The sequence below is a fragment of the Gopherus evgoodei genome, chromosome 1, assembly GCF_007399415.2.
Source record: "Gopherus evgoodei ecotype Sinaloan lineage chromosome 1, rGopEvg1_v1.p, whole genome shotgun sequence".
Lineage (NCBI taxonomy): Eukaryota > Metazoa > Chordata > Testudines > Testudinidae > Gopherus > Gopherus evgoodei.
Genome location: NC_044322.1, coordinates 119,542,791 through 119,569,628, shown reverse-complemented (window position 1 = coordinate 119,569,628; position 26,838 = coordinate 119,542,791). Strand labels below are relative to the sequence as shown.

At 39.9% G+C, this 26,838-nt stretch overlaps 1 protein-coding gene across 6 annotated transcripts in view; it reads right to left on the bottom strand.

The window, feature by feature from the left end:
* MGAT4A (alpha-1,3-mannosyl-glycoprotein 4-beta-N-acetylglucosaminyltransferase A) overlaps positions 1-26,838 on the bottom strand; it is a 148,003-nt gene that overhangs the window by 94,317 nt on the left and 26,848 nt on the right. For 5 of the 6 annotated variants that reach the window (XM_030570629.1, XM_030570656.1, XM_030570666.1 and 2 more), the window contains exons 3-4: positions 4,427-4,594; positions 995-1,135 (exon numbers count right to left, since the gene is read on the bottom strand). In XM_030570629.1, the coding sequence (XP_030426489.1) occupies positions 995-1,135; positions 4,427-4,594 (309 nt within the window). The remainder of the gene's footprint in view (positions 1-994; positions 1,136-4,426; positions 4,595-26,838) is intronic. The other variant, XM_030570646.1, reaches the window with a different exon arrangement.

Below are 26,838 nucleotides of genomic sequence, written 5' to 3'. Positions count from 1 at the left end.
TTTTCATTGACATGAATTTAGAAGGGCCCTGTGTATAAAATACGTATTTCAATTTTGTTAGTGGATGTGATCGTGAATGAGACTTGATTCTGCACATTTAATGAATATGTGGGCATACATCTTGTTATAACAAGGACAGAATCAAACCCACAGAACTACTATCAAAACAAGGAAGCTTCAATTATGAGAGAATCAGCAGCTCTAGATCAAACAGCAGACAGACACAAATGGATTAATATATTAGGCCTTCATGCCTTATAGACATGCAGATATGCTTCCAAGTACATGACCCTGATTGGGCTTTATTTGCTTTAAGGACTGTGGCTCAAAGAATGGAATTATATGGAGATCTATTGAAGGAGCAGAACTTTTGAGGATTAATCACTTGTTTTGGTGAATATTTGTATTTACAAAGTATAAGGAATGAGTAAGAGAAAAAACATGTAGTCTAATAGCAGAAGCGTTTTTTCTCCTCCAACCAAGATCCAACTTTTGTGGAGAGGACCAAGCCAATTATCATTAGGTACCCATAATTCCAGGTTCTCTGAGTTATACACTGGAACTTATTGCTGGGAACACCAGACACATCAATTTTGAAACGGTTAAATCCATGCTTGATTTACCCATATATCTGAGTAGCCAAATGGATGCGTCAGAAAACTAGTTTCAGAGCCTGTAATATTTCCATGCCTTGTTAATTTTCATAGACCTCATTAACAGACAACACAAATTAATCCAGATTAAGTGCTTTTTATTGTATACCTTAGCACCTGGGGTAGTGTGAGATCTGGGATTATGTAGTAAAGAGCAAAATTGAAGACAACTCCTTTCATCTTGGATTCAGTGTGAGTTCTAAGAGATATCATACAAATAAAATTGCAGCTACCGAACAATACATTAAATTATGATATTACCAAAACAAAATTAGGAAGTCCTTCAGACTTATTATTTTATATATAAACACATAAGCATTATTTAAATTATGCCAGCATACCGCCTGTTCGTCCCAGGCCAATCTGCACAGAAGGATGAAGGCTTCCTTCATTCTTCAACAAATGAGGCAAATGGTAGTAGATATTTGGCACTTGAAGAGATTTTCTGCTTGTTAGCTCTTTTAACAATTTCAGCGTTTCATCTGCAAACACATATAAAACCAATAATGCAGAAAATTAATCAGAGAGGTTATATGTTCATGCACCAATAAATCATATGCAATTCCAAAACTGATCATTCATTCATGCTTTGTTTGAGTTAGGAACCATTTTTAAGATGTGTGTGCCTGGAAGTAAAACCTTTTCTGTTTTTAATTTTTAAATGAGTTATGAACAAGATTGATTTTTAATAGTTTTCTGGAAACAGGAACATCATACTTGCATCATCACATGTGAATTGCAATGTGCTCTGACCAATGGCAGAGAGGAAATAACTCGCCTTGAGTAGAATCTTCCATAAATGTTTACCTGGGGTGTGTCTTTATATTACAGAGTATATTGGGCTTATTATACCCAAAAAATTCAAAATAATTTGTATCTACTCTCACAGGAGCTCAAGCAATGACTTAATCTGCAAATAAATAACTTCAAAATTGCATGCATATTTTTACATACATTGCACGCAAATATATTGCACAAAAATAGGACTACACGCAGTATGTGGTGCAACAGTCCAGGAATTAAATTTGGATATATTTTTTGTAATAAGAACAGATACACCTAACCAAAATAGGCATATTAATTATTTACTGCAGTTAAATACTGAAGTTAAACTAGTTCTAAAGATGTTTCCAAAATGGATCATAAATATCAGCTTTGAAATTCCCTTGCCAGTATGTGTCAACTCTCTTAAATCAAATATGAAAGCCAGAACCAAATTTTTTAATTAGAAAAAAAGCCATAGCACCTCATATTGACTTTCAAGATCTCATGAGTCTCATAAAGATCAGGTCAGGTCAGAAACTGGTTTGGAGACGTCCAAAGAAAACCTACCCACCTTAGAAGTGATGGTGACTCAGTAGATATCACTCTTTCCTGGGATGCTGAAATGAACCAGTGTTTCCTATACAACTGGAGATGCCTTTTTTGGATGAAATCTAATACTAAACTCCTGACTACTTATAGTCTTGAAAAGTACAAAGTGCAATGAGTAGAGGTATTCGCTTCGATGTGTGGGCTATACTCCAACTGGGGTGATTACACTCTTCCTGCCAACATTTTCTCTGCAGTTTCAATTGCAGAAGTAGATGTGGAAGTTCACCCAAATGTATTCCAGGGTGGATGAATGACAAGATCTGTAAAGCAATTTGGATTCCTTCTAGATCTAAGGTACTAAACAAATACAATATAGATTTGAGTATTTATATGTTATTTAAAATATACCTATAATAGTAATCTCTGGAACATTTACAGTTCATTACATTTAACACAAGAATTGGTGAACCAGTATCAACCCAAAATAAGAGGCAACAATCCCAAAATTACAAGTTAAAAATAATTATACCTAGCCCATGCATCCCCCAGGAAAAAGTCACAGTGCAGCATTAGTCTTTATGTTGTGCCCAAAAAGTCTTGACTTGGGTTCTGTCAAACCAAAGCGGTAAGTGAATTACAGAGTAGAAGCTTCTCCAGCAAAAAACATACTGCCACAATTTGTTAAAATCTGAGATTGTTAACGAGAATACTACAGCTGACCTCAGAAGGCAGGGTAGCACATGGGAAGGGAGACTATCTTTTAGGCAACTATGCCCAAGCCATATAGAGTTTTAAAGATGCATATTACTACTTTTAATTGCACCAAGAAGTGAACAAAGACACAGACACTGCTGTCTTTGGAGAACTAATATAATATGATTTCTTACAGCCAAACATTCTGTACAAGAAGGCTAATGAATTTTACATAAAGACAAACACAAACTAAAACTCCAGATCCAACCAGCTCTTTACTTTGTGAAAGTTCAGATTAAGATCTAGATCCAAACTTTATAGCTCAGGCTCATCTCTAATTCTGCATGATCTCTAGCTTCTAAATACAAAGAGTTCTGTGGCACCTTACAGACTAACAGACATACTGGAGCATGAGCTTTCAAGGGTGAATACCCACGTCGTCAGATGACATGACAAGCTTATGCTCCAATACCTCTGTTAGTCTATAAGGTGCCACAGGACTCTTTGCTGCTTTTACAGATCCAGACTAACATGGCTACCCCTCTGATACTTAGCTTCTAAATGTTCTACAGTCTTAAACCAGTATGGAGAATGCATTGCAATAGTCCATTGTGGATATCACAATGACATGGCTAACAACAGCAATGTACACATCAGAAAGAAAATCACAAGACATGTTACATGCAGATTTTAAAAAGTAATGTCCCCATTGCTCCTAGTATCCCAGGTAGCTATCTAAAATCCAGAAGAGTGAGGCATTAATGTACTGAGGGACAACTTTTTCATCAGTACCTGGCTGGAGGACCTAAGACATGAGCTGTAGAATACAGAGTAGACTCATCTTTCTATAAAAGGCACTACTTGTCCAAGTTTTTCGACATTCTATAGTAGTACTAGGAAGTAACAGTAGACCTCAAATAAAATTTGTTTTAGGTGTACTTCTCTCATATGGAAAAAATCAAGGAGCATTGGTTTAAATAGCTCCAGACTGAAGACTTTTGGAACAAAAATTATTTTTGGCAATTTTGACTTTTCAGAGACAAATTAAACCTTTTAAAGTCAGGGAAATATACTTCAAAACAGAAACAGTGACAAAATTGTTAAAATACAGTTGTGCTAGGCTACAAGCTAATAATCTTTCCATATACAGCTCTTGTTAATTTTGAGGATTTGCCTCATAATTTGATGAAAAGGAATAAGATAATTAAATATTTAAAAATAATTATATCAGTTTTGCAGAAAAGGTTAACAAATGTTTGCTGCTACTTCCTACACTTTGCATTGCTTAAAAGGCAAACTTTAGAAACACAGAATCCCCAAATCAGAGCCTGGTAGGTAAAGAGGATTTCATTCTACTTTTAATATTTGCATGAATTCCTAGTTTCCTTTTTTAAGTCGCCCATCAGTTTTAGCTTAAAATGTGTAAAGATATTATACAAATTGCTGCCAGATTACCTGTACTGAATAGCACCCAGAAGCCCCAAACCTATTTTACTAGGCACTTGAACAAGTATATAGATTGAAATCTCTTCAAGGACTAATTTAAAATATGATACAATGAGTGGATATAACAAACAGAGGGAATGGAGGATTAAGGAAGGGCGAGAGGTACCAAAGATAAGAACATGTTACATAAACTAGTTATATGCGCCGTTGGATGGTTTCCAAACATTTGGGTTTTTAGGATATTTTCTTTTAATAATTATAAACAATAGACATCAGTAATCGAGAGACATAAAACATTAAGCCTATATCATGGCTTGTACCTGAAAAATTGTTTAATGCATCCTTACTTCCATTTGTTTCTGCTACTGCACGTCTGAATTGCTCCAAGATGGCATTTAGCTCAGAGGAACGCTGCAGGGTTCTGTGCTCAGCAATACGAAGACGTTCCTTTAAAGCATGAAATTCCCGCTGATAAGCAATCAGCTTTTCTAGAAGGAAAAAAAAATGTCTGGTTACTTACTTTTGAAAACACTTCATCTGCTCTTCACTCCTCAAACAGTGTTCTTATATAAAACAATTTTGTTGCAAACTTTTGGGCTTAGAGTCTCTGAACAGGTAGAAAAATAACTGATCTTTTGTGAAAGGCTGAAGGACAACCTTTATCAAATTATTAAATTAACTGCAAAATACTCATGTGAACTCCAGTGTTAGAAGAATTTAGATCAGTGGTTCTCAACCAGGGATATGCAGAGGCCTTCCAGAGGGGTATATCAACTCATCTAGATATTTGCCTAGTTTTACAACAGGCTATATAAAAGCACAAGCAGAGTCAGTACACTAACATTTCATACAATTACTTGTTTATATTACTCTAAATACTATACACTGACATGTGAGTACAATATTTATATTCCAATTGATTTATTTTATAATTACATGGTAAAATGAGACAGTAAGCAATTTTTCACTAATATTGTGCTGTGACATTTTTGTATTTTTATGTATGATTTTGTAAGCAAGTAGCATTTAAGTGAGGTCAAAATTGGGGTACACAAGACAAAAATCTCCAGTTTTTGACTGGAATGACCAGCCGAAAAGGAATCCTGGCAGCTCTGATCAGCACTGCCGTTAAAAGTCCGGTTGGTGGTGCAGGCAGGCTCCCTACCCAGTTCCGTGCAGCTCCTGGGAAGCTGCTAGCATCTCCCATCAGCTCCTAGGCATAGAGGTGGCCATGGGAACTCTGCGTGCTGCCTCCACCCCCAGTGCCAACTCAGCAACTCCCATTGGCCAGGAACTGTGGGCAATGGGAGCTGAGGGGACGGCGCCTGTAGGCACAGGCAGCGCTCACAGCCACATGGTTGTACCTCTGCCTAGGAAGCAGAGAGAGATCATAGAATACCAGGGTTGGAAGGGAACTCAGGAGGTCATCTAGTCCAACCCCATGCTCAAAGCAGGACCAATGCTGGCAGCTTCCTGGGAGCCGCCTGAGGTAAGTGCTGCCTGGAGCCTGCATCCCTTATCCCCTCCTGTGCCCCATCCCCCTGTCCCAGGCCTCCCCAAATCCCTCATCCCTGGACCCACCCCACAACCCACACCCCCAACCAGAGCTCTCACTCCCGCATACCTCAACCACTTGCCTCAGCCCAGATCCCCCTCCTGCACCCTGAACCCCTCATTTCTGGCCCCAGCCCAGAGCCCACACCTCCTCTCACATCCCAATCCGAGCCAGCCTAGTGCCTTCTCTTGCACACCAAACCCCAGCCCCACCCCAGAACCCACACCTCCAGCCCAAACCCTCACCCCCCTGCCCCAATCCCTGTCCCATACCCTGAACCCCTCATTTATGGCCTCACCCCAGAGCCTGCACCCTCAGCCCAGAGCCCATACTCACTCCAACATCGCAACATGGAGCCTTCGCTTGCTCCCCAAGCCCCTCATCCCTGTCCCCACCCCAGAGCTGCACCCCCAGCCCTCATCCCCTCCCACACTCCAACTACCTGCGCCAGCCCAGAACTCTCTCCTGCACCCCTCATCTCTGGGCCAACCCCAGAGCCCTCCCCCACACCCCAAGCCCCTGCCCCCGCCCGGTGAAAATAAGCAAGTGAGCAAGAGTTGGGGAGAGTGAGCGAGGGAGGGAGAGAGGGAGGGATGGAGTGAGCGGGGGGCATGGCCTCAGAGAAGGGGCATGGCAGGGGTGTGGCAAGAGTGTTTGGTTTTCTGCAGATAGAAAGTTGGCATCCCTAAGTCAGACTCCTGAAAAGGGTACAGTAGTCTGGAAAGGTTGAGAACGACTGATTTAGATGATGTGGTAATTATGCAGATACTACTTGTAGTACAGGCTAAAACCCCAAACTTTTTGGGCCAAAGTACCAGATAAATTTTAATTTCAGAGTGAAATAACACACAACCTATTTATTATTTGCATCATTCAGAGAAGTTAGTAGAGTTGTAGCAGTATCAGACTTGGCAGCACTATTGATTAATAAAAAAAAAGATTGAAGCCAGACATGCATTTGGAAATAGTTTGCAAAAGATATGCATCTTTTGAATAATTTGTATGAATGAAAAAATGGAGTTTGGTGATATAGTTCAACTTTACTTATTTAACCCTTTAGTACTATATTACCAGCAATCTCCCGTGACTAAAACTGTGGATTCCTAATAATGTTAGTAAGCAAATGTTTTTCTAGGTAAATACACATTTTTTTTTCTTGTTTTGAGGTGTAGAGAGTGAGAGAAGGAGGTCTGCAGTAAACACAAGACCCTCTCAGTTATATCTTGCATCCTAGGACACAACCACCCAAGAAGCTAAGCGTCTCAGGTTTCACTGACACTTTCTCTCCCAGTCTTCCCTTCATTGTTGCCCTCTTCACTTTGCCAGCCTGTCAGCTCCCTGTTTTGAAGTCCCCAGCCTGATCATACAGTAGCTCCACCTCTGATCTCAATCCATTTCATCCCTCCCTCTTCTCTAGTCAATAGATGTTCCAACTATCCATCTGTAATCCCATGGTGATCTCCCATGCCAACTTCTAAAAAGTACAAAGTTAACTCTACTTAATTAAGTTAAAGTTTTGCAGGTAAATTATGTTTTTGGTTGTTAAAAAACTAACACAGTACAATTCCTTCTCTAGCCATGCACTGCTCATCTTTCTCTTGTTCTCTATTAAAGATTGATTATATTATATTTCTTCCTTTGTCCTTTTTAACTCCCTATTTTACATTTACTTTCTCTCTGTAGTTAGAATGTATTATCCATTTAATATTTTGAAAACATAATTAGTTAGCTAAAATACCCTGTGTTTAGAAAAGAAGGAACAAACAGTTCACAGACAACCTCTTGATATGTGTCAGTTTGTTTTGCACAGAATAATACACAAAATGGTCTATTACTTGCTGCCAAAAAACCCAGGCAGCTAATTGAAATAAGAATTATTGCTTAGTTAGCATTACCAAGATGCCCATAGGGATTTCTTGACACAAGCAGAAAAACCTCAAATTTTAAATTATTTTAGCAAAAAAGAAAACGTTAATTAAAATAAGTTACAAAAACAGGCCATTAAAAGATCAGTAACTTAAATGAAAAAAATACTTAGGCTTCCACGATAGTACCAAATGCTTCTTTCCTTCTATTTACATTGAATCTTACAATAATTTAACAAAACAGAGGAAGGAATTGAGATACCAAATTACTAGCCATAAAGCTGACAGAAGCACCCCAAAAGAGATCTATCCTCTGACGAACAAAACAGCATCTGTTCCCATACAGAGAAGCAGCAAATGAGTAGAAAATTTAACAGAAGATTTGGTCTTCAAAAATTCTGCAGGTTTTACAGCTTGGTCCTTGATATTTTTAGTTAAGAAGCATTTATTACTTTACGGTAAAAAAGGGAAGCTGATGTTTTGCCATACACTTTGCTTTGGAAGCCAAAAGGATCAAAGAAAAATATCAATACTCAATAACTGCTAATGGAGATGATTTTCCTGTTGAGAAATTACGTAAAAAACGATGTTTTAATTCTTTGTCAGTTGTTTTCATTCAGCCAGCATTAACTCCAGTAATTAAAAGTAAATGTTTAATCTGGCTTAATGTTCTGCATTTCCTCGAAAATTAACACTGTCTGATAGTTTAGCAGTTGGGTTTCTCCATTTTTTTTTTCTTGATCCAAGAAACATGCAGAGTCGAAAACCCAGACATGCTCTTTTGGGAGCTTGATTCTTTTGTGGTGCTCTCATGAATGTAAAGGGAGTTCCACTGGCACCTCAAGAGAAGAACACACATCACAAGCTACAAATGCTGTCCATTTTTCTTGCAGCCTCAGCCCCACATACATTCTTCATTATATAGTTAGATTTTTTAGTTCCAGTTCTGGTCGGCTAGCAAGCTATGTTTTATAATAGATCCTAATTTCCTAAACTCAGCAGGAAGAATCTGGAAATATTAGTGAGTTTTTCACTGGTTTTTAAGTTATGTTTTCTTTATTATTAGTCCACTGTGTTCAAGAGAATGCATTTCAACCCGATGATTTTAAGAGTTAAGTGGTCTTTCCCTTAGCCAAACAAGGGGCCAGCAAAAAAATAAGAGACAGGAGAGAAAAACCATATTGTAGTTTCATTTTATATATATGTCTGCCAGAATATCTGAATACTGCAGTAGAAGCAGCCTACATTGTAGGTTAATAGTTTACATGACCAGAAAGCTCTGAATATCAAAATTTCAAATGAAAAATAGTCTGAACATCAAAATGGCTAAAACTCTCTCCAAACTTCGCCTGAGTCACTTTGCTGCAGTAATGTTACAATGTTGAAGATTAAAGCATCAGAGTTCTTAAAACTATCAATAGGTTTTAGATTAAATGGACGAACTACTGTAGAATCACCTTCATAACTGTACATGGAAAGACTCCACAATACAATCAGTAGAGTTGCAGCCCCTGTGGCTATCATAGGTTTCATGATACACCAGTCTTGAGAGTATAAATCCTACAAAGGAATCTAGAAAGTATAACTGGACAGGCTTTATACTAAAGATGGTGCTACAACTACAGCAGTAAGTTGTTTAAAAACAAGTTCTCACGTTACTGTTTAGAGACATTCTAGTATTTTTAAAATCTTCTACCAACAAGAGTGCAGAAGATGCCATTAAAAGTATAAGATTCTGACTACACTACTGCTTTTACCAAAATTGTAATTGTGTTCACATGTATACATATGGTTAGCACATGGTACCTAACATCATGATTGTGTGGACAGGACAGACTCTAAGGCAGGGTGGCCAACCTGTGGCCCCGGAGCCACATGGGGCTCTTCAGAAGTTAATATGCAGCTCCTTGTATAGGCACCGACTCTGGGGCTGGAGCTATAGGTTCCAACTTTCCAATGTCCTGGGGGGTGCTCACGGCTCAGCTTCTGGCTATGCAACAGGTCCCAACCCCTCTCCTGAGCCTGCAGTGTCCTCGCTCCTCCCTCCCCCGCCCCAGAGCCTCCTGCATGCCACAAAACAGCTGATCAGGAAGTGTGGGGAGGGAGAGGGAGGCACTGATCGGCAGGGCTGCCAGTTGGCGGGAGGCGCTGGGAGCGGAGCTGATGGCGGGCTGATGATGTATGACTGTGGCTCTTTGGCAATGTACATTGGTAAATTCTGGCTCCTTCTCAGGCTCAGGTCGGCCACCCCTGCTCTAAGGCCAGAAGGGAAAATCATGAACCTCTAGTCCAGGGGTTCTCAAACTGGGGTTCATGACCCCTCAGGGGGTCATGAGTTGTCAGCCTCCACCCCCAAACCCTGCTTTGCCTCCAGCATTTATAATAGTGTTTAATATAAATAATGTGTTTTTAATTTTTAATGTATTTAATATTTAATTTGTAATAGACCCATAACCTCTGGCTGAGTTACTGAAGTCCTCAAATCCTGATGTAAAGACTTCAAGTTACAGAGAATCCACCATTTATACTAGTTTTAACCTGCAAGTAACCCATGCCCCATGCTGCAGAGGACGGTAACCCCCCCCCCCGGGGGAAATGTATTTAATAGAAAGCTGATGGACATTACAATTAAATGTAGTGCCAATAGAGGTAGTTCACACCTTTCAAAGTTATTGCTTCAGTCTCTCTGAAGGCTCAGGATAACAACACTACATTATAGCTATACCTGAGTTCACATTTGAAGGTTTCTTTTGCAATCATAAAGGTAACTTTTAAAAATATAATGAAATCTTAAATTATAGAGCACAAGAAGACAGTAGGGAGGAAGTGGACATTTGGCATTTACCTGTGTACAATGCCAGATAAGTCCTGTTAGGGGGAATTACCAAATGATGGTCCTTTAAGAGGAACAGATTCCAGGATTCAAAACTAACAAGCAGACTCAGCACTACTTTACTAAAGCAAACATACAGAAATGGGTTACATTACCATGTTTTTATTAGCCTTATATTCCAGGTCAGTCACCAGATGGTGATAGTTAAGTCTTTAGATCCTGGAAGAATGTCTCTCTATTTAAGGTAAAAGGCCAGTTTGAAAAAAGAGGAGTGGGAAACAAGCCTTTTGTTCCCAAAAATCTGATTACTATTTTGTTAATACAGCAGTCAGTCGATTACAAACCGAAAACCAGCAACCCCTCAATATGGACTGGTAAATCTGAAGATCCAAAAAAGTATTCCAATTGTAGCAAATTTATAATTTGTTATGAACAACTATAGCTTGTTAAAAAAAATCAGCTATGCAGATCTAAAATACCTTTTCGTAATTAGTTACCTATTTTGAAAAAATGAATTAAACCCTACATATTACTTCCAATATGAAAGTGTCAGTAGAGAATGTAGCTGTAAAATAGCCCTGCACTTTGCTACCTCAGATTTGCATCTGATTTATATATATTTCCCTAGCTGTGTTATTTTCTCCTGTAAAAACAAGGAATCAAAATAAAGTGATTGGTCTATTTAACAGATGTCAATAGCATTATTCATCTAATGTTTAACGTTTTTGTCATCCTGCAGGTTTTTTAATTGAGTACTAAAACACATGCTTTCAGAACAAATTGTACAGTACGAGATTGTCAACAGGCATCCTCAGAGAAATCACAGCCCTTGCTACATTAATTCTCTCAGACTGCTATGCCTACTAAAACAAAATCTTTTCCAGTGGAGTTCAAATTCTTATGTGAGATGCCTAGGTCTTTTTCAAAAACAAAACTGTACTCATGATACTTCAGAACTGAAAGTAAAAATGTATTTGAAAGAATTCCTACCCATGTGTCCAGACTAATGTAATCATGGAACCACAGTTAAAATCTGCATAGCAAATTTCATAGATTCATAGACTATAAGACCAGAAGAGACCACTGTGACATCTAACCTGAAATGCTAGTATGAAATTTATGAATCTGTATTTAAAAATGGCATTGTCAAGTTAAAATTCACATTTTAAGAACAAATCTCCTCACAAATGATGCTATTCTTATTTTATTTCTTTATAGGCATTTCTATGGGGATTATCGCCCCACATTAGTAACAGGTAAAAGATATATCTTTAAAATTCAGTTAAATATTTTCATTGTCTATTTTTTTTCTAGACTTTGGACAATGAAGACCAGTCCAGTTGCTTATAAGACAATTTTTAATAAACTACACTTTCAAGTTCCCATGCATAAGCACAATGCTGCAAACAGTGCAGAGGAGTATGTTTTTACAAAGCTCTTTCCACAGAATAAATATTTTAACTCTTGAAAATATTTGCATTTGTCTTAGGTTTCATAAAAGCTCATTTTTACAAAATCTCAATCTGAGGTCTGACCTAACAGAATTCTTTTGCTATTACGAATATAGGCTAGAGTCTTCAACTACTTTACCTTGCTGAATCAATGTTACTCCCCAATGAAAGAATTAATTACACAAATAGTTAGTCAACTATTCACCATCTGGAATTAAGTTTTCTGACCCAGCTTTAGGAAGTTTTCCAATACACAGAGATCAGGTGCATCTGGTGTACACAATGTATTTAAAATGCTCATTTTCTGTTGAAAAAAAATTCACATAAAGGACCTGGAAGGGAGTAATTGGACACATTGTGATATATGTAAATCTCTGCTCACAAAACAAAAACAAAATCCAGAAATTTATCTCAATTAAAAAAATATCCAAGAACATGGCTTATAATAGTCCCGCACAGGTGGTAAGATTGGTAAAATTCCAGAATAAGAGTGCCCACACTGAGAGCTATTTCAGAATAGCATAATTCACAGTGGTTATTCTGGTCAATTTCCCTTTACAGGCAAGCCCTAATACTGTAAGAGAACTTTGCTGGGACTTTTATGCATTTACCCTGAGATTTCTTAGGAACATATCTATACAGTAAAATTCCAGTATTCTCACTGTGTGTCACTCAAGGCTACAGTGTCTGTTGAGTTAGCGTGAAGCCATGGAAACAAATACAAGCATGGCTGGGAGTTCTTTTTGTTCAGAGTGTGTGGTGGTCTGCCAGTGTTCTGGTGCCTGTTGGGGGTTTGTTTTGTTTTGTTTCTTGGACTAACAGGTTTTAGGTGGGAAGGCTAGGACCGATACAGAGGCAGCAGTGAAAGACACAATGAGGATGACTGGATGTGGAAGCTGCGGCATGTACATGATCCTGGAGGGGGTACCTGAAAAGAGTTTTGTCTGCATGAAGTGCCGCCTGATAGAGCTGATGGAAGAAAAGATCTGAGGACTGGAGATGCAGGTGGAAACTCTGGTCAAGTTTAGAAGGGGGTTAAAGCAGATGATGGAGCAAAGACATGAGGAGGCTGAAGGGATAAGCTCAGACTTGCAGATGGAAGCAGGACCAAAGAATTCTGAAGAGAGACTGGTGGGTGAGGAAAGTGGACGGTGGAAGCATGTGACTAAGAGAACCAGGCAGAGGAAAAGACGGGCCAGTGAAGAAGAAACAGAACTCAGAAACAGGTTTGAAGAATTGGAAAATGAAGAAGGGGCACAGCAAGTGGTCACTGAAGGAGAGAGAGCAAGGAAAGAGAGAAGACCTGCTAGTCCTACAGGAAGAGGGGAGGAGTCAATGGAGACAACACCAAATATGCGTCCCAGGAGGATACGGGAAGGGTTGCGGAGGATTGCAAGGGCGAATAGGAATCGAGAGGACTTGCAGCCTGTGGGAGCAGGGGATAGACCGGAGAATCACACTGTTACCAGGAAAAGGCAGGTCTACATGAGTGGGGATTCCTTACTGAGAAGGACAGACAGGCCCGTAACTAGAGCTGATCCAAAGAACAGAAAGCTGTGCTGTCTGCTGGGTGCTAAGATATGGGATGTGGACCTGAGGCTGAAAAGGATCCTAACGGGAGCGGGGAAGAATCCAATGATTGTCCTTCATGTGGGAACAAATGATACGGCTAGATTCTCGCTTCAACGTATCAAGGGAGACTATGCCAGACTGGGGAAGACGCTTAAGGAAATCGAGGCTCAGGTGATCTTCAGTGGGATTCTGCCGGTTCCTAGAGAAGGGCAACAAAGGTGTGACAAGATTATGGCGATCAACGGATGACTCAGGCAATGGTGCTATAAGGAGGGCTTTGGGATGTACGGCCACTGGCAAGCATTTATGGACAGAAGACTGTTCTCTCGGGATGGACTTCACCTGAGTAAGGAGGGAAATAGACTTCTAGGATGGAAGCTCACCCAACTGATTAAGAGAGCTTTAAACTAGGAATTTGGGGGAGATGGTTAGGAGACATCCAGGTAATCTCCACGCCAGAATTTAACCTTGAGAGGGAAGAAAACAAAGTAAGAGGGGATACAGCTGTGGACAGAAGAATTGACATAAGGAGGAAGGATAGTATAGATACTGGTCTAATAGGTGATGCTGGTGGTAGAATGTCTGTGCCTAACCGGGTAAAGAATGTCAGTGAAGCCAAACAGCAAAAATTAAGAAACATGGTGGAATAGTAGTCATGACTGGAGTACAGGTATTGAAGGCTATATGCTGTTTAGGAAAGACAGAAGTAAAGGCAAAGGTCGTGTAGCAGCATTGTATATCAATGATGAGGTTAACTGTAAAGAAATAAGTAGTGATGGAATGGGTAAGACAGAGTCTGTCTGGGTAAAAATTACATTGGGAAAGAAAGCTACTAGAGCCTCCCCTGAGATAGTGCTTGGGGTGTCCTACAGATCGCCTGGATCTGATTTGGATATGGATAGAGACCTCTCATGTTTTAATGAAGTAAACACTAATGGGAATTGTGTGATCATGGGAGACTAACTTCCCAGATATAGACTGGAGGACAAGTGCTAATAACAATAATAGGGCTCAGATTTTTTGGATGTAATAGCTGATGGATTTCTTCACCAAGTAGTTGAAGAACCAACAAGAGGGATTGCCATTTTAGATTTGGTTTTGGTGAATAGTGAGGACCTCATAGAAGAAATGGTTGTAGGGGACAACCTTGGTTCGAGTGATCATGAGCTAATTCAGTTCAAACTAGATGGAAGGATAAACAAAAATAGATCTGGGACTAGGGTTTTTTACTTCAAAAGGGCTAACTTTAAAGAATTAAGGAAATTAGTTATGGAAGTGGATTGGACTGAAGAACTTGTAGATCTAAAGGCGGAGGAGGCCTGGAATTACTTCAAGTCGAAGCTGCAGAAACTATCAGAAGCCTACATCCCAAGAAAGGGGGAAAAAACCATAGGCAGGAGTTGCAGACCAAGCATCTCAGAGAGCTGATTAAGAAAAAGCAGAAAGCCTACAAGGAGTGGAAGATGGGCGGGATTAGCAAGGAAAGCTACCTTAGTGAGGTCAGAACATGTAGAGATAAAGTGAGAAAGGCTAAAAGCCATGTAGAGTTGGACCTTGCAAAGAGAATTAAAACCAATAGTAAAATGGTTCTATAGCCATATCAATAAGAAGAAAACAAAGAAAGAAGAAGTGGGACTGCTAAACACTGAGGATGGAATGGAGGTTAAGGATAACCTAGGCACGGCCCAATATCTAAATAAATACTTTGCCTCAGTCTTTAATGAGGCTAATGAGGAGCTTAGGGATAATGGAAGGATGACAAATGGGAATGAGGATATGGAGGTGGATATTACCACATCTGAGGTAGAAGCCAAACTTGAACAGCTTAATGGGACAAAATCAGCGGGCCCAGATAATCTTCACCCAAGAATATTAAAGGAACTGGCACATGAAATTGCAAGCCCATTAGCAAGAATTTTTAATGAATCAATAAACTCAGGGGTTGTACCGTACGACTGAGAATTGCTAACATAGTTCCTATTTTTAAGAAAGGGAAAAAAAGTGATCCCAGTAACTACAGGCCTGTTAGTTTGACATCTGTAGTATGTAAGGTCTTGGAAAAAATTTTGAAGGAGAAAGTAGTTAAGGACATTGAGGTCAATGGTAATTGGGACAAATTACAACATAGTTTTACAAAAGGTAGGTCGTGCCAAACCAACCTGATCTCCTTCTTTGAGAAGGTAACAGATTATTTAGACAAAGGAAATGCAGTAGATCTAATTTACCTCGATTTCAGTAAGGCATTTGACACGGTTCCACATGGGGAATTATTAGTTAAATTGGAAAAGATGGGGATCAGTATGAAAATTGAAAGGTGGATAAGGAACTGGTTAAAGGGGAGACTACAACGGGTCGTACTGAAGGGTGAACTGTCAGGAGGTTACTAGTGGAGTTCCTCAGGGATCAGTTTTGGGACCAATCTTATTTAACCTTTTTATTACTGACCTTGGCACAAAAAGCGGGAATGTGCTAATAAACTTTGCGGATGACACAAAGCTGGGAGGTATTGCTAACACAGAGAAGGACCTGGATATCATACAGGAAGATCTGGATGACCTTGTAAACTGGAGTAATAGTAATAGGATGAAATTTAATAGTGAAAAATGCAAGGTCATGCATTTAGGGATTAATAATAAGAATTTTAGTTATAAATTGGGGACACATCAGTTGGAAGTAACAGAGGAGGAGAAGGACCTTGGAATATTGGTTGATCACAGGATGACTATGAGCCGCCAATGTGATATGGCCCTTAAAAAAGCTAATGCAGTTTTAGGATGCATCAGGTGAGGTATTTCCAGCAAAGATAAGGAGGTGTTAATACCGTTATATAAGGCGCTGGTGAGACCTCATCTGGAATACTGTGTGCAGTTCTGGTCTCCCATGTTTAAGAAGGATCAATTCAAACTGGAACAGGTTCAGAGACGGGCTACTAGGATGATCCGAGGAATGGAAAACCTGTCCTATGAAAGGAGACTCAAAGAGATTGGCTTGTTTAGCCTAACCAAAAGAAGGTTGAGGGGGGATATGCTTGCTCTTTATAAATATATCAGAGGGAAATATTAGGGAGGGAGAGGAATTATTTAAGCTTAGTACCAATGTGGACACAAGAACAAATGGGTATAAACTGGACACTAGGAAGTTTAGACTCGAAATTAGACGAAGGTTTCTAACCATTAGAGGAGTGAAGTTCTGGAACAGCCTTCCAAGGGGAGTAGTGGGGGCAAAAGACATATCTGGCTTTAAGACTAAGCTTGATAAGTTTATGGAAGGATGGTATGATGGGATAGCCTAATTTTGGAATTGATCTTTGATTATCAGCAGGTAAGTATGCCCAGTGGTCTGTGATGGGATGTTATATGGGATGGGATCTGAGTTACTGCAGAGAATTCTTTCCTGGGTGCTGGCTGGTGAGTCTTGCCCACATGCTCAGGGTTTAGCTGATCGCCATATTTAGGGTCGGGAAGGAATTTTCCTCCGGGGCAGATTGGCAGAGGCCCTGGAGGTTTCTTGCCTTCCTCTGCAGCGTGGGGCATGGGTCACTTGCTGGTGGATTCTCTGCAGCTTGAGATCTTCAAACCACAATTTGAAGACATCAAAAACTCAAACATAGGTTAGGGGTTTGTTATAGAAGTGGATGGGTAGGATTCTGTGGCCTGCTTTGTGCAGGAGGTCAGACTAGATGATCACAATGGTCCCTTCTGACCTTAAAGTCTATGAGAATATCAACAAGTTCAATCATTACTGGGATTTGTGGTCTGTTATAATCGAAGTTCATGTCATTTTGTCTTTTTACTTTTTGACAAATTACATCCATGCAACACCAAGACATGTATCTATGCCATGCCAAGACTCCTAGATCATGATATCAGAGGTAATCACCACCTTACTCTATAGCTAATTTGCATGCAACAATTTCACTGGCTGTAAGGAGACTGCTCAGATGGTGGATTACCTGGCTCAACTGCCACACCGATGCAACAGCATGGGGTTTTGGATGCTAGTAGTTTAATTACTTTCCCAGATTTTCATTCTTGTTTTCAAAGTCTGGTGCGTTTTCTTTTTAAGTCAGAATTACATTTGATGTACAATTTTTTGTCAACAAAGTCTCTAACTGCCAAATATCATGACTCAAGGAATCATTCAAGTTTTGAACTATTCCATGAGAAAAAATGGAGTTGGCGTTTAGGTTGAGCATATAACTAATTTAAGAGCAAAAAATATTAAAGGCATGTTATAAGTATTCCAAATCCAAGCACTACAAACCAAGGAAATTCAGGATTAAGATTACATGTTAAAATTAGGACTGTCAAATGATTAAATACATTAATCACAAGATTAAAAAAATCGTGATTAATCACAGTTTTAAATCAAACTTTTAAACAACAATAGAACAACAGAATACCATTTATTTAAATATTTTTGGATATTCAGTTCAGTCACAAATTTAATTAACCCATTTTTTTTTTCCATGAGTGTCATCAGCATGGAAGCATGTCCTCTGGAATACTGACTGAAGCATGAAGGGACATACGAATGTTTAGCATATCTGGCACGCAAATACCTTGCAATGCCAGCTACAGAAGTGCCACGCAAAAACCTGTTCTCACTTTCTGGTGACATGGTAAATAATAAGAGGGCAGCATTATCACCTGTAAGTGCAAACAAACTCATTTGTCTTAGTAACTGGCTAAACAAGAAGTAGGACTGAGTGGAACTGTAGGCTTTAACATTTTACATTGTTTTGTTTTTGAGTGCAGTTATGCAACAAAAAATCTACATTTGTAAACTGCACTTTCATGATAAAGAGACTGCACTTCAGTACTTCTATGAGGTGAACTGAAAATTATTATTTTGTTTATCTTTTTTACAGTGCAAATATTTGTAATCAAAGACAATATAAAGTGAGAACTGTATACTTTGTGTTGTGTGTTGTAATTGAAATCAGCATAGTTGAAAATATAGAAAACATCCAAAAATATTAATACATTTCATTCGGTATTCTATTATTAACAGTTCAGTTAATCACAATTAATTTTTTTAATTGACTTAATTTGTTTTGAGTTAATCGCTTGAGTTAACTGCGATTAATTCACAGTCCCAGTTAAAATATGAGAATGCAAAGTTAAAGCATCAAAGCAATTTTAACTCTGCCCTATTGTTATGCCATGTAACAAAACAATTATGATTAGGGCATTTAGTGTGTTTGATCACCAGTTAGCTGAAACAGATTTTTAAAGACATGTTAGATATTTTCCAAGTATAATTTTATTTTAATCACGAAGTTTTTTTGTTCAAATTCTAAAAAAAACCAGGAAAGTCTCAGTGCTTTAGAACAAAAAGAACAGGAGTAGTTGTGGCACCTTAGAGACTAACAAATTTATTTGAGCATAAGCTTTCGTGGGCTACAGCCCATTTCAGACACATAGACTGGAACATACAGTAAGAAATATATATACATACAGAGAACATGAAAAGATGGAAGTAGCCATACCAACTGTAACAGGCTAATTCATTAAGATGAGGTTTCATCAGCAGGAGAAAAAACTTCTGTAGTGATAATCAAGATGGCCCATTTTAGACAGTTGACAAGAAGGTGTGAGGATACTTAACATGGGGAAATAGATTCAATATGTGTAATGACCCAGCCACTCTATTGTGAAGTCAGAGAGTGGGATATTTCCCAGTGAATGTCTTACTGCTAAAATGATGAACTAGCACTCGGCTGAGCCCTCAAGGTTTAACACATTGTTGTTAATGTAGCCTCACACTCTACAAGGCAGCACGAAGGGAGGAGAGACAGCATGGCAGAGAGAGACAGAGACACACACCGTGTTTGTGTGTGAGAGAGACAGAAACAGACAGAGAGAGAGAGAGAGACGGATACTCATCGTCCCTTTAAGTAACCTGACCCCGTTCTAAGTACATTGCCTTTTTAAGTAGATACGCAAGTTGAGACAGCAAGTTCCGTCCATCCTGAGCCCTGTGGTGTCCTCCCTCCCCCCTCTCTGTGGAGATAAGGTACAGGAGAGGGGGGAGAGATTGGCACCCTGACATTAGCAACAGTCTTCACCCTCACCTCTGCCCAGCAAGCAGGAGGCTCCCAGGAGGAGCTCTAAGGCAGAGGGCAGAAGCAACACACGGCAGTGGGCAGGGGTGGACGGACAGTTGAGCTGCCCAGAAATTGATAGCCTACTGGGCAGCTGCTGCACAGGGAACTTAGGGGTGCAGCCGGTCAACCCTGATTCCAAGACCTCACCATCTAGCTCCAACAGGTTGTGCTTTCTGCAAGCAGTGGACAAAGCAGGTGACTGCCAAACAGTGTTATAAGGGAGCACTGTGCAACTTTAAACAAGCATGTTCTCTAAAAGCTCAGCGACATAAGAATGAAACAACATTAACCGGGATGACTAAGTGAGGAGTTACTGTATTCCTAAAATAGTTACCCCCAAAAGATGGGGTCTCTCCCTATTTCTCAACAAAGATATAAGAACAGACATTTCTGTACTGAGGTCTTGAATTAAGTCTTCACTATTTTTTACAAAAATATTATATTTATTAACAACTAGAGCTGTCAAGAGATTAAAAAAATTATTGCGATTGTGTGATTAATTGCACTATTAATAATAGTATACCATTTATTTAAATATTTTTGGATGTTTTCTACATTTTCAAATATATCGATTTCAGTTACAACACAGAATAAAAACTGTACAGTGCTCACTTTATTTTTTATTACAAGTATTTGTACTGTAAAAAGAACCAAAAGAAAGTGTTTTTCAATTCACCTAATACAAGCACTATAGTGCAATCTCTTTATCATGAAAGTTGAACTTGTAAATATAGAATTAGGTACAAAAAAACCCCGCATTCAAAAATAAAACAATGTAAAATTTTAGAGCCTGCAAGTCCACTCAGTCCTACTTCTTATTCAGCCAATGGCTAAGACAAACAAGTTTGTTTACATTTAAAGGAGATAATGCTGCCTTCTTCTTATTTACAATGTCACCAGAAAGTGAGAACAGGCATTTGCATGGCACTTTTGTAGCTGGCATTGCAAAGTATTTACGTGCCACATATGCTAAACAATCATACAGCCCTTCATGCTTCGGCCACCATTCCAGACAACATGCTTCTATGCTGATGATGCTAATTGAAAAAAAAAAGTGTTAATTAGATTTATGACTGAACTCCTTGGGGGAAAACTGTATGTCCCCTGCTCTATTTTACCCATATTCTGCCATATATAACAGTCTCAGATGATGACCCAGCACATGTTCGTTTTAACACTTTCACTGTAGATTTCACAAAAAACGCAAAGAAGGTACCAATGTGAGATTTCTAACTGACCCAAGGTTTAAGAATCTGAAGTGCCTTCCAAAATCTGAGAGGGACAGGGTGTGAAGCATGCTTTCAGATGTCCTAAAAGAGCAACAGTCCAATGTGGAAACTAAAGAACCCGAACTGCCAAAAAAGAAAATCAACCTTCCACTGGTGGGTTCTGACTCAGATAGTGAAAATGAACATGTGGCGGTCTGCACTGCTTTGGATTGTTATCAAGCAGAACCTGTCATCAACATGGACGCATGTCCCCTGTAATGGTGGCTGAAGCATGAAGGGACATGTGAATCTTTAGCGCACCTGGCATATAAATACCTTGTGATGCCAGCTACAACAATGCCATGCGAACACCTGTTCTCACTTTCAGATGACACTGTAAACAAGAAGATGGCAGCATTATCTCCTGCAAATGTAAATAAACGTCTGTCTTAGCAAGCGGCTGAATAAGAAGTAGGACTGAGTGGACTTGCAGGCTCTAAAATTTTACATTGTTTTATTTCTGAATGCAGTTTTTGTACTCAGTTCTACATTTGTAAGTTCAACTTTCATGATAAAGAGATTGCACTACAGTACTTGTATTAGGTGAACTGAAAATACTATTTTCTTTTGTTTATCATTTCTACAGTGCAAATATTTGTAATAAAAAATATACACTTTGATTTCAATTACAACATAGAATACAATTGTGACAAAGTTCCTCCTCTACCTTGGTGGGTCCTGTGCTTATTGGCAGATTTGCTCACCTCAGTGATCTTCCCCACAGTCTGGATCAACTCCTCCTGTGTCTGATCAGGAGTTGGGAGGTTTGGGGGGAACCTCTACTCCGGGTTCCAGCCCAGGGCCCTGTGGATTGCAGCTGTCTATAGTGCCTCTTGTAATAGCTGCATGACAGCTACAACTCCCTGGGCTACTTCCCCATGGCCTCCTCCAAACACTTTCTTTATCCTCACCACAGGACCTTCCTCCTGGTGTCTGATAACACTTGTACTCCAAGTCCTCCAGCAGCACACCCTCTCACTCTCAGTTCCTTGTGCCTCTTGCTCCCAGCTCCTCACACGCACTTCCTCTCCTCTGGCTCCTCCCCGCCTGACTGGAGTGAGCTCCTTTTTAAACCCAGGTGCCTTGATTAGCCTGCCTTGATTGGCTGCAGGTGATCTAGTCAGCCTGTCTGTCTTAATTGGTTCTAGCAGGTTCCTGATTACTCTAGTGCAGCCCCTGCTCTGGTGACTCAGGGAACAGAAAACTACTCATCCACTGACCAATATATTTGCCCTCTACCAGACTCCTGTATCACACTGGTCTGGGTTTGTCACACAATATATATGATAATGTAGAAAAACATCCAAAATATTTAATAAATTTCAATTGGTATTCTATTGTTTAACAGTGCAATTAAAACAGCGATTAATTTTTTGAGTTAATCATGAGAGTTAACTGCGATTAATTAACAGCCCTATTAGACAATATACTATGACAGTCTAAATACTGAAACTGAAATACATCCAATGAACGAACCATATTTTGTGATTTGGCATTAGATTTTTTTTTTAATCTATTTATTAATTTAGGATCAAATGCTGCTCCAGTTGAAGTCAATGGTAGTTTTTCCACTGGATTTAAATTAGAGAAGGAACGGGGTCCTTACTACCCAATTCACAAATTAGTTTGCAATGGGTCTCAAATCATTAGTGCTAATTAGCAGGTTCTATTTTATTGTTGACTCTGTTCAAAGTATTTTATTGTTATAGCCTACACAACATGTTAGAACAGAAGCTATTTAATAAGGTTCTGCCAGTTTCCATAGCAGAACACAAGAGCAGCTGCATACTTGAAAATCTGTAACATTTGCTGGGCTTGGAATTGCTTGTATACATTTACAAAAGGACGCAAGTTAAATTTACAAACAGATACATACAGCTTTAAACAGGATAGATGTAATAGGCTGCATTCAGGTTTTTGTTGTTTTCATTTTTTGGAGGGTGGGTGAGTGTGCAGAGCCAGGTCTCTGCCGCCCTCATCCCTCCACACAACCCCCCCCCCCCCAAAAAGCTTCAAAATGCTCTGGTGTTTTCTTCTCTTTCATTTAATGAGAGAACATTCACGTATGTGTTTGTGAGTTGTGCACCTGTTTTTTTCTGGTGACATCCATACCTCCAGTTATGATACTGGATATAGGGTATATTGCACAATGTACTCAAACACTCTTAAAAAAAGGCAAACTATTGTTGACTGTCAGTATAAGCACTCCCATTAATCCAGCCTAAGTCAAATTTTAAGTTTTGTGCATACATACAAAACCAAACACTTCAGCTTAAAATTATGTGGACACTAAAATCAAGGTGTGGGCTCTAGGGACCTGATCTTCCATCCAGTGAGATTCTCTCCTGGCATCTTTCTCCTCATGGAGATGAGGAAAGAGAATCTGTTTATGCCTGGAGCCTGCTCTTTTCCAATCCTGCCCGACTCCTTTCTTGGCCAGGGGAGCAGAGCTGAAGCAAGCCAACCCAGACTGGGCTGCTGAGACAATGCCTATACCCTGTCTACCAGCACTAGCCACCCATCCTCCTTTCCTGCCTTGGGAAGGGTACGAGATAATTCCATCTGGACTGGGCTCTGAGTGGTAAACTGCACTCTGCTCACCGAGCCAGCCAAGATCCCCACTGCAATGCTTAGTAATGGGGTGAAAAACTGGGCCTTCCTTTTGTCTCTGGCTTTTCTATGCCCAGCTCACTCTATGAAGTCTGCAGGGGCACCAGCTGATACAAACATCTCAGAAGGGAAAACGAAACTGAGGAGATCTGCCTTAAAACAAATGTAGCCCTGGGATACAGCTGGGGCTTAACTGTCAGTTCAATTTAAAAAAACAAAAACCACTAGGGCTGTCAATTAATCGCAGTTAACACAAGTGATTAATGCAAAACAAATTAACGTTTTTTTTTTAAACAAGTGTTAATCACACACCTCTGTTTTGGCCCTCTTCACTTACTGTACTTCATTGCTTGGCAGACACTGGCACAGTTCTATTATGTTCGGGAGTGATTAAATATCAGAAAAAGTTAATGGAGCAGAGCAGCAAAAGTTCATGTCTTTTGAATGGGAAGTTTATTTTTAAAAACTCACAGATGGTTCTCTGGATAAAAAGACTGTTATCTATAGCTATTGCAAGGTTGAGATCCAATACCATCAAAGTAGCTCAAGTCTGCATACCACCTATGCCCTAAACACCTCCAGTTCTTGAATTACAGATAGCTCACCGACAGAAATGAATCTCACCAGCTGTGACAGAGTACGCTTACAGAGTTTCAGGATTGCTACAAGCCCACGAATCAAACAAAGTACAACAACTTAACCAGTGCTATTGCAAAGTGGGTCGCTATGGACTGCAGACCACGCAACACTGTAAACGTCAGAGCACTAAAAGATGTTATTCAAATTGCATCTTCCAAACAGTCATGCAATTTGCCCTCCCAGGTAACCATTTGCAACCCAAATACATGACCTATATCACGACAGGAAGACTACAAAGTTGGAACTTCTGAAAAATGCACCAGCTGTTGCTTTGATTGGTGATCACTGGAGATCCTTGAGCAATCACAGCTATCTTAGAGTCACGGTACACCCGATTCATGCTGCGTGGAGGACTGCAGTCGTTTGCTTTAACAGAAACACATACTGAAAAGAGACATTATGCTGAAACTTGTGCAGAGCGTTTCCTGGATGTTGCCAAAGAAAGAAAAGGTAACAACAATTAGTATTGACAGTACACATAATAATAATAATAGCAGCAGCCAGTCATTTGCCTTTTGAAAACGATGTGCGTCACTCAGTCTGCAGCAATCCATGACAGTAACACTCACTAGTTTTGAAAACCTGCTGGCAAAATATAGAAAACTTGTTGGCCATTTCAAAACACAGTCCAGCTAATAGTACAGAGCTAGAAATACAACAAGCTGCAAATGGACAGAAACAAGAACCTCTTGTACAAGATATTTCAACCAGATGGAACTCCACAATAGGTATGGTTCAGCACCTGCTTAGAAATAAAGCCACTATCACAGCCACCTTAGCTCTTCAAAACACTATCTATCAGTGCCAACAAGTAATGATTTTGAAAAACTGAAGGTGGAAACACTACTAAAGCTCTGCAGGTCTGTGACAGACCTCCTTGAGGGAGAATTGTATGTCTCCTTCTCCGTGGTTTTACCTGCATTCTGCTATGTATTTCGTGTTCTGGAAGTCTTGGATAACGACCCAGCATATGTTGTTCAATTTAAGAAAATTTTCATTGCAGATTTGACAAAACGCAAAGAAGGTACCAATATGATATTTCTAAAGATAGCTACATCATTCGACCCAAGGCTTAAGAATCTGAAGTGCCTTCCAAAATCTAAGAGGGACCAGGTGTGGAGCATGCTTTCAGAAGTCTTAAAAGAGCAACACTCCAATACAGAAATTACAGAACCCGAGCCACAAAAAAGAAAAAAAAATAAACAACCAGACAGACCCATTTTTGTCTCCCCTACCCTGAAGTGAAAGGCATTTACTACCACCACATGTACCTTGAGAGAGCTGAGTGAGAGACCCAATGCCTTCTAAGATAGGAGGTAATCCAAAAGGAGGGGAATCTCCAGCTCTTCTGGGAAAGTCCCTTCTGTTGGGCCCAGGAGGAACGCCTTGTAGACTCTTTCCTGCTGCTGGAGAGGATGTTTTGCACTTCTGATGAACATGCCTGTCCTAGAATCACAGAACTGGAATGGACCTTGAGAGGTCATCTAGTCCAGTCCCCTGCACTTGTGGCAGGACTAATTATCTAAACCATTCCTGACAGATATTTGTCTAGCCTGCTCTTAAATATCTTCCATGATGGAGATTCCACAACCTCCCTAGGCAATTTATTCCAGTTCTTAAGCACCCTGACAGGAAGTTTTTCCTAATTTCCAACCTAAACCTCCCTTGCTGTATTTTAAGCCCATTGCTTCTTGTCCTATCCTCAGAGGTTAAGAAAAACAATTTTTCTTCCTCCTCCTTGTAACAACTTCTTACATACTTGAAAAAACTGTTCTGTGCCCTCTCAGTCTCCTCTTTTCTAGACTAAACAACCCCAGTCTTTTCAATCTTCCCCCATAGGTCATGTTTTCCAGACCTTTAATCATTTTTGTTGCTCTTCTCTGGACTTTATCCAATGTATCCACATCTTTCCTGAAACGTGGTGCCCAGAACTGGACACAATAGAGGCCTAATCAGTGTGGAGTAGAACGGAAGAATTACTTCTCATGTCTTGCTTACAACACTCCTGCTAACACATCCCAGAATGATGTTCACCATTTTTGCAACAGTATTACACTGTTGACTCATATTTAGCTTGTGGTCCACTATGACTCCTTGATCCCTTTCCGCAGTACTCCTTCCATTTCCATTTTGTATGTGTGCAACTGATTGTTCCTACCTAAATGGAGTACTTTGCATTTGTTTTTATTGAATTTCATCCTATTTACTTCAGACCATTTCTCCAGCACTTGCAACCCCTCCCAGCTTGGCATCGTCCACAAACTTTATAATTGTACTCTCTATGCCATTACCTAAATCACTGAAGATATTGAACAGAACCAGACCCAGAACTGATCCCTGCGGGACTCCACTCGTTATGCCCTTCCAGTATGACTCAACAATTAACTACTTTCTGGGAACGGTTTTCCAACCAGTTTTGCACCTATCATCTAGGCTGCATTTCCCTAGTTTATTTATGAGAATGTCAAGAAGAGAAGATTCCCATCCAAATACCATGCTCTGAGGTGAAGCGTCTGTGGATCGGGATGTCTGATCCTGCCATGGTGCTGCATCAGTGGCTCAGGGAAACTGGGGATGGGAATTGGGGGGACAGGCTGACATGAAGAGGTTGGGAAACCAGAACTCTCTGGGCCAGCATGTGGCAATCAGGATGACCATTGCTCTCTCCCATCCGATCTTGTCTAGAACTTGTGGCAGGAATGGCAGAGGGGGGAAAGGTGTAGTTGATCTGCTCCAATCAGTGGAGTATGAGTGCATCGCTTTGAGGATGGGACCAATATCCCCCCTGCCCACCCAGAGCATTTGTTGTTGGCAGGGGAGGCAAAGAGCT